General features: G+C 37.9%; 1 protein-coding gene across 5 annotated transcripts in view; it reads right to left on the reverse strand.

Annotated features, from left to right (window-relative positions):
• Positions 1–4,652: 4,652 nt before the first annotated feature.
• LOC135943520 (ubiquitin carboxyl-terminal hydrolase 2-like) overlaps positions 4,653–12,639 on the reverse strand; it is a 42,176-nt gene continuing 34,189 nt past the window's right edge. For all 5 annotated transcript variants that reach the window (XM_065490086.1, XM_065490085.1, XM_065490087.1 and 2 more), the window contains 6 exons: positions 11,755–11,850; positions 10,214–10,340; positions 9,267–9,748; positions 8,811–8,889; positions 8,510–8,753; positions 4,653–6,589 (listed from right to left, as the gene is read on the reverse strand). In XM_065490086.1, the coding sequence (XP_065346158.1) occupies positions 6,487–6,589; positions 8,510–8,753; positions 8,811–8,889; positions 9,267–9,748; positions 10,214–10,340; positions 11,755–11,850 (1,131 nt within the window). In that variant the 3' untranslated portion in view covers positions 4,653–6,486. The remainder of the gene's footprint in view (positions 6,590–8,509; positions 8,754–8,810; positions 8,890–9,266; positions 9,749–10,213; positions 10,341–11,754; positions 11,851–12,639) is intronic.

Consider the following 12,639-nt stretch of genomic DNA (forward strand, 5'->3'; position numbering starts at 1 on the left):
GATTTGGGAGATTGTCAGCCAAGCACCTGATGAGAGCAGTATTATGCTCTTCATCTCTAATGATATTTAGTGCAAACAGAAAAACCTGCAATTTTGGCATTGCACTTTTCATTTTTTCTACAATATTGTCGCTTTTGATGTCAAACTGATCGTGTGTCAAGTCTGATACGGTGAAATGAAGAAATTCCAAGTCGGGAAGATTTTGGCAAAGCTCGATCAAATCAATCAATCGGATCTTGCAAATCTCTTCAATTCTTAGTACTTTAAGGCGTCTTAATTTTCCCAACGACTTCAACAGCTTAGCATTGGCAATGGCAGAAAACGATGAGAAAGGTCCAGTGGCGACCACAGACAGTTCCTCAATGTCAGCAGCCTGTTGAGAAATAAGCGACACCAACTATAAACAAAGGAGAAAATTAAAAATAGTCTTATATCTCTATCATAATTAATTACCAGTCTTAAAACTTGATCTTTTTGTCGCCTTGGAGAGAATGATAGAATAGCCGTCAAATCGACTTTTCTGGGTCCCGTGGCGAGATAGAGGCGAAGGGCGGGCATCAGTAACACATGTATCTCCCATCCATCTCGCGTTAGTCTGGTGCACTTAGTTTCCACCAATTTAACCACAATCTTATTCATCAATTCCTTGGCTGAAAACATCGAAATTTTTTTAGTTAAAATCCAAATAGATTTTATACCTCAGAATGGAACGGGCAGGAATGGGTATAAAAACGGCAAAAATAAACTTTGACAATAAAATACGTACGCAAGCCAGTGAGATGTTCCAGTCCGAAATTGGTTGGGAGCTTCGCACCAAAATTACCAGCAATTTCTCGAATTCGATTCGCTGCTTTTGCTGTATGCTGCATAAGCATCTTCCATTGAATAGTGGAAGCTTCCATGGTGGCCCCGTACTATATAGAAGCTTTTAGATAATATCTCCTTGAAACAAACTTTTCCAAAACCGAAAGGCACGCGGCTAAATTTATGGGAAACTTTGAAGAAGGATATTGCAACGCTAACTTGTTTTTCCTGATGACGCGGTCGTTGAGGAAGATGGAGGAGTGGAAAAATATCTCCCTTCACCCTCAGGTGGCAGCAGCACTCGTAAGGGAGAATTTTAAGTTCCTTTTTCCACCCCCATGTGCTACGCTGCGTGGACTGCGAGCGGCTCAGGCACGCACTTTTTCCTCGTTTTTAAATATTATTTCAAGGAAAGGTTAAAAAAAAGGATTTTTCTAAAAAAAAAAAAAATTAGCACAGCTTTATTTTAAGATTAAGGATTGCGTTTTGTCAAGAATAAATTTTTAGTTAGTCTTCTACTACTGGACTGGAAAACTGTTTGTACTTTTAATGTTAATATATATTAATGGCAATTTTGCAACAGAACATAATATTTTTCAACAAGAGAGTTTTTAACTCTGTGATCAACACCTTCTAAAAAACTGGCCAAACTATACAGGATTTCTTTAAGTATTCTGGCGTGCGCTTTGTTAAATCTGCCTGCGGCCACGGCCGAACCTATCAATTAGTTGTCTCGCGAATTCGTCATCGCTCGTCCTTTTCGCTGTTCTCTATTTTTTTCCTCTGCCGAGAGGGGAGAAGCAGGGTATTCCAGCTGCCCTTTGTTCAAGCGGCTGACCACTTCAAAGCTATTTGAAAAATGTATACATATTTGGCGGCGCTCAACAAACATCAATATGTATTTCCCCTGTCGGATTGACTGTCGCACTGTCCTTGCAATACCGAAATGAACAAAAAAATGGAATCAAATGAAATGCACGTTTGCCAACAACGTTTTTCATTCAAATTGTAATAAGATTTGATACTGCAAATAAAATGCCTAGAAAATGCTTACTGTAGCAAATGTGATCCCTAAGGAAGTTATAGGTACCTAAAAATTCTTTTGAAGCTTTAATTGACCCGTTCCACTTAAACTTTAATTCAATTGTCTGTCTTTGCAAGAATAGTTGAGGCAACTTATTTATTCAAATCAAAATCACTTTAATTACTTTACCTTTGATTTGAGTAAATATTTAAAGACAAATTTAAAAATTATATACAAATCTTTATTAATAAAATGGATACATTTAAATCAATAAAAAAATTTATCATTAAAATTAATCAAAAATAATAAAAATTATTATTAATATTAATGAAGAATTAAATTTTTTTTAAACAAGTGTTAATTTTATTTTTTTGCAATGCGTTATACGCGTTTTATTACTAATTTAAAATTATAAAATGAGTTTCTCCTCTTAATAAAAACGTTAAATAAGGTGAAAAATAATATTTTTCAATCTCTTAAAGTGCATTGATACTGCAAAATCCTGGAAAATGCTTGTTGCCAGAATGAATTCATCCCTTAGAATTAAGTTAAAGCCAAAATCGAGCTAATTAATTGAGCTAAATTAAAAGCACTGTAACTTTTTGAGATTAGTGGCTGCAAAATGGCGAAAACTTTAAAATCAAATTTTATTTCACAGCAAAGAGTTTTTATAATAGGTTTCATACGCTGTTGGACAGATTATGTCGACGAGACTAATCGAAATCTGCCAAGAAAATGAGGTCAAGCGCTGGAAAATTCAAATTTTTACTGTAGTATGTAGCAAAAGGTAATTTTTTACGTAGAACAAATTGTTTATCGATCAATTGCTTATTGCAACCAACAATTTAACTTTCAATATTTCGATTGACTTGAATTTAACATTTTCCTCTGAATCGAAATCAATGTTCAATTAGTATGACTTATTTATTTGAAGCTCAGAGTAAACGACTATCGATTTTTGACAGTGCATTATATCGAAAATTGATGCTCATTTTTGAAGAAATTACCGACTCCGTAGCGCAAACGATTTTTATTGGCTTTGAGTGCGCCGTCGGCGCAAAAAAGGTTCGGATCGCCCTTCTCATGGCTGCGAAGAATTTAAAATCGAAGATTTATTAGCGAAGCGCAGAGAAAAATCGAGTGGAAACTTTTTTCGCGCGAGATGCCCGTATTATCACCACTATTATTTAGTAAAGTACTTGATGGTATGTTTTAGCATCATTTGAATAGAATTTGGCTGCCGGCCATCCAGACTCGAGAGACCGATGCAAAATTACACATTTTCTCTTTTGACATCGTGATCGCGTATATTAACATAATGTATGGTGTCTGCCGCCGTGCCGAGCAATATTATTTGCCACAATAAATATTAGCAGCATCGAACAGAGAGATTAATACACAATTACTCCGCCGACTGCATTCCTGCATCCTCAATATTCACACATAGGGGCTTTTGTGCTCACTCGTCAGTGTGGATAAAAATGATAATACAGCTTCCTGTCTCCGCTTTTGTCGAATTTTTCCATAATTGTTTTTGCGTTTTTTGATCAAATATTTTTGAATTCCTACAGGTCAGACACAAGGTTGGAAAAGGGTTTATCAATTTTTTGATCGATACAGGGTGACAATTAAAAATTATTTGAATTAAAAAAATATTTAGTCCTACAATTCAACAGTAAAAATTCAAATTTTCTCCAAAATTTGAGGTGCTTGATCACATTTTGTTGGCACATTTTGATTCCTCTCGTCGAGATCTGTCCAACAGCGCATGAAACCTTTTAGGGAAACTCTTTGTTGTGAAATAAAATAAAATTTCAAGTAAGGAGACAGTGCTAACTTTGCAGCCACTTTTCTAAAAATTTTACACTGCTACTTAGGTTAATTTTGCCTTCAACTGAATTCTAAGGGATGAGTTAATGCATTGGCAACAAGAATTTTCCAGGATTTCGCACTATTAATCTTTTTTAAATCCAAACACTGTCTAAATTACAGGGTTGGATTATTTTCGAGAAACACCTGTTGCTTCAAATTCGATTATCTTGGCTTCCAAAAGTGCAAATGGAGTAAAACTCAACGCCAGTCGAAAGATAATTGAGTGGGCAATAAATTGGGAAAGGTCACCAAAATTTGGCTGAATTCTTGAAATCGCCGCCTGATATCGAAGGTCAAATCCAAATTTAATACATCATACTATGTCGATAGAAACACTTGTCCTGGCAGAATAGTATGCATTTTTATATCCGTGATATTCACCACGAAAGTAAGAAAGAAGGAAATTATTAGAAGACCAAACAAAATGCTTTGATTGTTCAAAACGCATTCAAGTAACTATTTATAGACAAATTTAAACAGAATGGGGTGATTGCTCTAAATAAAAGTAGTACGTATTTAAATCACATTTATTACACTTAAATGTGTCAATAATGATATTAATAATTAAATTAATTTCCTCCATCAATAAAAGCCTTGAATAAGGTGAATAAAGGTGTAAAATATATTACAAATATAGAGGGTAATTTTAAAATTTGGATTTTTTATTTAAGTTCAACCGCAGCAAATTCTAATTTTGCTTTAAGGATTGTAATTTACTATCCATCCCTCAGTGTATCACCTTTCAAAATTAAATTTTCAAGATTATTCGAAATTTCAGCTAGAAACTGAATCAAATAATTGCATTAATACGGAAATTAATTTTGTTCTCAAGCTCCAAGAGATTTTTGTTCATACAGTCCTGCTTTGAAGTAAAAAATACATTAGCTCCACTAGCAGCGTCTTTCATCTATCTGCTGGAAAGGGAATTATTAAGAAATGAAACCAAGCGAAATTCATCATGTACTGAACTTATCTTTTATCTCAAAAAATGAACTCCCCTCATTTACATAAGTATTTTTCTTCTTACATTTTTACACACTCGCTTTATTTTACAATGGGAGACATTTCATATTTTTTTTACAGATTTAATACTCATTAATAATAAATCACATTAATTAATGATTAATAATTACTTAACAGCACGAATGTGGACTGAAAAGAGGTGGAGTGGCGGGAGCAAGGGAGCATACATGACGCATGTTGTGTCGTTCGAAAATGGTGACTTGAAAAATAAATAAGTAAGGTGTTTTCATTGGACAATGAAAACGTTGTCTTGAAAGTGGCAAAGTAATATATAGGAGTGCAAATTTCACGGAAAACTGCAATACAAGTATAGTGACAAATTAGCATCAGTGTAATAATGATGTTAAGAATGAGCACATTTAGAGAAACAAGGTGATTGATAGGTGAGTGAGTGAGTGAGTGAGAGTGAGAGAGAGAGATAGAGAGATAAACAGGATGAGGCGCGGTGCTAAAATTACAATTATCATGAAGCAAAAATGGTGAAAGCACGTACTCTCTGCTATTTTTCTTCCTGTGTGGATAAACTTATGCAATTGTTTTCAGTGACTAGTATTTCTTCTCTTTCCGTAACTCATAAATACACGTTAAGCGATTTCCCTTGCCGTTTTTCATAAAAAATAAGCGCAGATTGAATTTTTTGTTTTGTTTTGTTTCATCTCGTGTTCAGTTTACAATTATTATCATTATCAGTATTCATTTTAGACCAATACAAAGTTGACAGTTTACATGTGCCTGTTTTGAGTTGTAAAATTACATCATCTTAACCTGCTTTTAAACGTTTACTTTTCACTGCGTTTATTACTTCTTTAAGTATCAAAAACTGCCGTTTCGCAATGTAATCACCATAGAAAAGTTCAGTTTGAGTGACGAGAGAAAATAACTGTTGCATTCACACTCGAAAATAATCATGCATCAGCGCGGCGGCGGCGGCGGCAGGTGTTTAGAATATTATGCGTATATAAGTTGTAAGATTACAATTATTCTTGTGAAAAGCAACCAAGGGATCGGCTTCTTGGTTCTGCTACACGGTAGCACGACACCAGAAAGCACCACAACGAAAAGCAATGCACGATGGCAATTTGGCGTACTTTGGCTTTGCCTCATTCCAGAATACAAAATACAAAAAAAAAAAAAAACAGGAATAAGGTTAGCAAGCATGTTTCACTTGACTCACATTCCGCGTGCAATCACAAGTCAGCCACTTCACGTATTTCATTAATGACTAAATAGTAACTAGGGCCAGCTGGGAACCCGTGTGCCCGACTGCGGCACGAGAAAAAAATTGTTTCATCATTTTGGACACCCGAGAGAGCGACAAGTCGATTCAAAAGTAATCCATGAATTTGAAACCATTCAATTTTATTTGTTGGGTCTGACAAAGAGTGAATCTGCTTCTTGGTGAGTTAGTGAGTGTTTTGCGGCTACACATCCAAAGCTAGCCTGATTAACCGAATCAATTCCTGTTATTCACGTGTTCTTTCCGAAACGCTAATAATGATAATAATTCTCAAAATACTCTCAAACTGCGTCCAGTCCTGTCAGAGCAGAGCTACACACTCGGATTTATTTCTTTTTTCTTTTTTTTTCATTTCTCACGATGAAATGCAGGTGGACTCTGAGCCGAGTCGCCTCAAATACTGTCTCAGGTAGTGGTTCAGGGTGACTGCGGACAACTGTTGCTGCTGCTGCTGTTGGGGCTGCTTCTGACGAGGGGTCGGTGGGGGCGTCGGAGGGACAAGGTGGCCTTTCGCTTGATGCTACGGTCAGAGGTGCGACGAGCTGTTGTTTGTGTTTGACGAGGCCAGCTCGTAGAAAAGAACGTAGGCCTCTGAACTGACTACACTGCGCGCTGACGTGCTCGAAACCCTGCGAAATCGACAAAATCAAGGGTTAATGGATTGCTAGTAATAGTTTACAAACGTTTCATCAGTCATTGCCACAAGGAACACATTCAAGCATATTCTTCTAATTTTTCTCCAAAAATATAAATTAAATTCCGTTTTCTATTGTATCCCCTACAAATTTAATTTAGCAACGGTATAGATATTTGGTGAGTTCAGCAACGCCCTTTGCAGAGCAGTTGACGGCTACCGAGTTGTCCTCTGAGCACAAAAATTTACATATCCCCTGGAATAAACCTGTTCCCTTACTTCCCGTGTACAAAAACCGGTAAAGTTGAGAATTTCGGCGCTAAACACGAGAAATCGACGCGTTTAATCATGAAGGGAAGGCGTATTTTGTGGATATGAGGACTAAGGGTGGATTAAAAAACTTTAAAATAGTTTTTGGAGGAACAAGAACGGCAAAAGAGCCTAAAAAGACGCAGAATTTTAAGGCAAGTGTGATTAATTTTAGTTTTTTACACTACGACCCATAGGAGCCGAGTTGTTAATTTTTAAAGTAAAAAACGCAATTAGTGACACTATCCAGCTTTGGTCTTCGGGACCTAGGTGGGGCCCTATGGACCAATCGATGCCCCTCGGTGGGGCGTGTACGCCTGTGTGCGGTTTGTCCAAATCTGACCATTTTTCAAATTAAAAAAAAATATGCCGAATTTTCAGAAAAGTCGAAATTTGCGTCTCCCGTCTAGAGGCCAGAAGGGCTTACGGGGCGCAAGCCACTAGTAAATATTTATTATAAAGAAATAAAAAAATTCATCAGTACTTTTTGCCTCATTAAAGAGAACAAACCCCATTGGAAACGCTTTGATTTTTAGAGAACTTCAAAAATGCCCCATCCATTGATAAGCTATCTAAAAATAATATGTTAACCAAAATCCCAACAAAATATAAATTTGAATCAAATTTAAATTGCAAATTTTCATGAAGCTGTGCAAAATTACTTAAATTTTAAACACAAACTTTAGATTACAGAAAATATATTGTTACACAATCAGTTTAAAATTAATTAAATTGGAAGAACAAATTTTTGTTTAAACAAATATTAATGAATATATTTTAAAACTGCACGAACAAACGCGCGATTAGAACCAAGCATTGGGATAAAGATATCGTAATTCCAAGGCACTATACTGGCTATACTGATTACAGTCTCACATTTTTAATTTAAAATACATACATGCATGTTAAAAAAACAGTCACTCTCGTGTTTAAAAAGCAGCATAATTAAGTGCAGGCAGAACTAGTGAGACGCCCCAGCAAGAAAGTGACGAGCAATTAGACGGTGGGAAAATTCCTACTTTTTCACACACACACTCTTATTATACTATCACTCATGTCCGCCCCCATATAATTACGGTCGCCATTGCGGCATCGCTCACGCTTATTTTCCGTTTGTGCACTGATGTACTTGACTTTTCAATCAGGTTGGATAGCAAATTGTGTCATGAAAACTATTTCAATGACACAAATACATGAAAAAACCAAACGTCAAGCGAAACGTCATAAATTTGCAAAAAAAAAACTGATAAGTGTTTGAAGCCGCCAGACCCAATACTTTCGATTTAAAGGCACTTCCGTTACAATTTCAGACTCAATCCTGCCACTGTTTCACTTTTGACGGGCTGAAAACCAAAATCGGTTTAGCCAATAGCCGTAGAGTAGAGAAAAACCACTATTTTTTTTTTTTAAAAAAAAATCTTTTCCTTCATTTCTACAGCAAATGGCTGGACTGAATTTTGTTTTCAGCGTGTCTAAAGAAACAATTCTAGAAACAGAATGCACAGCAACACGATTGAGTCTAAAATCACCGCGGAGGATTATTAAAATCGAAAGAAAGCATTTAATTTCTAACATTTTTAAAATCTAATCAAAGAGAATAAAATACCTTGAATCATTGTATTCATGCCAGGTTGAGGAGTAAGGGTGTTTGCAAGCTGCCACATAGTGGCCTGAGTAGGTGGTGCCGGAGTGGTTGGCCACTCCGTAAAGGTTGTACGCGCACGACTGTCCGAGGCTGCTGCCCTTGCTGGCCGAGGCGTACGCGCTCAGGTCCAGACCCTGCAGGGGGAAGTCCACCGTGCAGCTCAGCTTGCCACGGTATCTCTCCAATGGCGAGAACCGCTTCAGGTCTGCAAAGCGCAGGAAAAGGGTTAATTTTAAGAGGTAGAAACTCACGATGCACTTACGGAGCACAAGGATTCTGGGGAACTTGTGGATTGAAAAACTCTTGAGGCATTTCTGTCTTGTCTGGCACCGAGAGCAAGTCTGCAAAAAGAGCAACAAATATAGAGTAGAGTACAAACGGGATTAATGTTTTCCAATCAATTTAAAAAATTAAAATTTCAGATGGTGAGTACTGCCTCCCTAATTGAAATCCTATTTTATTTCCCAACAAAGAGTTTCCCTAATACGCTGTTGGACAGATCTCGACGAGAGGAGTCGAAATCTGACAAGAAAATGTGGTCGAGCGATGGAAATTTTGGGGAAAATTTGAAAATTTTGAATATTCACCATAGAAAATTGTAGAAATAATTGTTTGTCGATCCAACAATTCAAATAATTTTCCATTGTCACCCAACATCAAGGTTTTAAACAGTTTAAAATCAAATTAAATCAAAATTAGAGGTCCAGGTGAAACATACCGGCTTCTCATCGCCGTCGAGGACTTCCTCCTTGGTGAAGAAGTCGAAGCACTGCGCCAGCCGCACCTGACCGTATCTCTCGCTTGGCGGTATGGGCAGAGACAAGTCCCAGAAGGGGTCGAACGTGACCGAGCAGTGTCCGCACACGGTGCACTGCAGCGTCGACTTGAGCTGCCCGACGAAGATGTCGACGATCTTGCTGTCGTCCCTGCGCAGGTAGCGCTTCCACGCCTCCATGGCTTTCTGCGAGTCACTCAGCGAGTCGTCGATCTCGGTCAGGATGGGTTTGGGCCGCGTGGTCACCCGGTTGACGTCCTCGTGGAGGCCCTCGAGCAGGTAGCGCAGGAACTCCTGCGCGTCCTGCTGGGCGTAGCCCATGAATCGCGGCGCGAACCGCTGCACCTGGCTCTTGAAGGAGCTCGTGTTGACCACGCGCTCGTCGCTGTCGCCCTTCCACAGCTCTTGTAGCAAAGAGCCAAATGCTGCAAAGCATTGAAATAAAATGTCAGGAAATTTTTAATAAAGCATTACACAATAAAAATACAAATTCAAGTTTTTTTAAAGACTGTCTTTGACGAAGTTTCTGAGCACACCAATCGATTCTTATGGGTCGAATTAGGTAAAATTGACATTTTTTCCTACCAAAACATCCAGCGCAACTTTTTTTCCCGCCAAAACAATATGAATGCGAGAAGTGCGCATGCGTCAGAACTTGCTGGATCTGTCAAAGAAGTCATTTGTACAGGGTGGTCTCTCTGCAAGTGCTCAAACCAGCTCTGACGCATGCGCACTTCTCGCATTCATATTGTTTTGGCGAGAAAAAAGTTGCGCTGGACGTTTTGGTAGGAAAAAATGTCAATTTTACCTAATTCGACCCTCAAGAATCGATTGGTGTGCCCAGAAACTCCATAAAAGACGGTCTTATAATAAGAAGAAAATAAACATACCTTTGATGAGCGCCCCCTTCATGGATGAAGAGGAGTTATTGATTTCGGAAAGGTATCCCTCTGCTAGAATGTACTCGAGCAAGGGTCGTGTGTTGCTCAGGCATTGTAGCACGGAGTTCATGAAGCACTGCAAAAAATTGGAAAAACAATGCATTAGCTAACAAAATAAAGGTAAAATAGTTTGAAATATGCGTGCAACACTAAATCTATAATTTATAAATTTTTAAATATTTTTTATGCTTCTCTCTAGGTCAGTTTTCTTGCTACACACTTTTGAATATGATATTTTTTCACAAGAAATTACAATTAGGTCCATAATGTGTAGCTACAGAAATACAGAAATTTAATTTCAATTAATTGCAATTATTTTTAAGTTTAACCGCAGTGTCAAAACAGTTTAAAATGTCATAATATATATAAATTTTTTTAAATCGCGATGCAATACAAATAGACAAAAAATAGCAGAAATCTAATGAATAATATTTCCTTCATAACATGTGTTAAAATAATAATAATATGGGAGAAATGTTTGTTGCATGACCAAAACCTCAAAAATATTTTTACTAAGCTTTTTATGATTTTCGTGGAATTTTCCTTGCGAAAGTAATATTTTGAGTACATTATTAATCGCGATATCAATAGCAAAGTACTCAATAAAAATGGTACAATAACCCCAATCTATTTTTATTTTTACTCTAAGGCGATAACAGTAAGCGCCATTGATACGTCAAACAATTTCTCAACTTTTTTTATATATACACAGCAAATTTGCGGCGGATTGTATCCTGCCTGACGCACACACACGAGTAATTCCAAACCACAGAAAGTGTGTTATCGCGGCGCGGAAGCAAAAACACACGCGATTTGACGAGGCGAATGGCGCAACGGCGGTTGCCAAACGGGAAAAACGGACCCCCAACTAGAACAAGGGTTCGCCTTTCTTTCTTTCCGATATCAAGCATAGGCGTGTGTTTGTGCGAATGTGACGACGCCCTTACGATTGATTCGCGCCTCGGCAGCCGAGCGACACTTAAATAGAGCACCGTGATAAGGCTTTGCTAATAGTAGAGACCATTGTAAAAACCTTTTACGGCCATCGTGCCTACGCGACGGGCTATTTTCGATCGCAATAAACACACTTGTTTGCACACAGAAATTGATTCTTAATCGCCTTTGATTTTGAGAGCTTTGTTTCTTTGCTTCTCAAATATCGTAAAAAAATTTGAATCACGAGCAAGTGACAGTTATTGGTTAAAATAAAGCAATATAATACATAAAATAAATTTTTGGTTTAAAAAAACACGGAGGAATATTTGCAAATCATTAAAAAACCCACGCAGTCACATGAATCATCAGAGGTCAGCCGTTGAGGAAGAATTATTCCAAACCTCTTGGGACGCATTCAAGTAAGTAACTAATGGACAAGGTCTTCTTCGTGTTCAAAGTATCTAACGTGCAAGGTCGATATTGAACAAGGTTCTCGGGGAGAAATTACGCAAATGACGAACAAACGACTCTATTTCATTTTTGAATAAACTTACAGTGTTCCCGATGTTCCGCAGACCGACGAGACCTCCTCTCTCATTCTTGCCTCTTCCTAATCTGGGAGATCCTTCCAGGCCAGAGCTTGATCCCTCCTGCAAATGGAGAAAAGAGATCCAATCAATAAGCGGGTCACATGCAAATCGCGTGTTCCGCGAATGAAGACACGAAAAGTTTTACAAGCCCCAGTGATTCATGTCGGGATTATGCTATTGTACAATTTTTATTGTTTTATAGCGCAATTTTCTGGTTTTTTATCTCTCTGCCAAACAATAATCATCATCATAAACGTGCTATTATGTATATTATTGCTGTTACGATTACGATCGGGCAAAAGTCACTGCTGCCTAACGTCAAATTTAGTTAAGAAATTCCCACTCGAGGTGTAGAATGCGCAGTTTAATGCTACAGCATTTAAAAAAAACTGCACTTTTATGTGAATGAGCGGGGAAAGCGCACTGCAACTGCAGGGTTAATGAAAAGATGCAAAGCGAAAAATGTTCTAGTTGTTGTCAGCATGTTAAACATCTAGTTAATAATTGAGGAGTTTAATTTGGAAGCCAAGTCGCACACTGTTTGGCTGCTGGAAATATTTTCCCTCCAGCTTCCTCCTCCAGCGCGAATGTTTAATGAAAGAGTTGGCTGAAACTGGGAAGAGAGAGAATGATTGGTTACATGAGACACGATTATTCTGTACACTCGATTTCACGAAGGATTTTTCCTGATTAAATTTTAGTTTGATGAACATGAGTAGCAAGTGATCGGCGCTCAAGGCAACGGCGCGAAGTGGGCTGCGTTCCAAGAAAACGCAGCGTTCCTCAGGCCATGTGTGTGAAAGAGGCAAGGTGAAATTTCATTGATCGCGCGCGCCGGCCAGCGAGGGC

The sequence above is a fragment of the Cloeon dipterum genome, chromosome 4, assembly GCF_949628265.1.
Source record: "Cloeon dipterum chromosome 4, ieCloDipt1.1, whole genome shotgun sequence".
Taxonomy (NCBI): domain Eukaryota; kingdom Metazoa; phylum Arthropoda; class Insecta; order Ephemeroptera; family Baetidae; genus Cloeon; species Cloeon dipterum.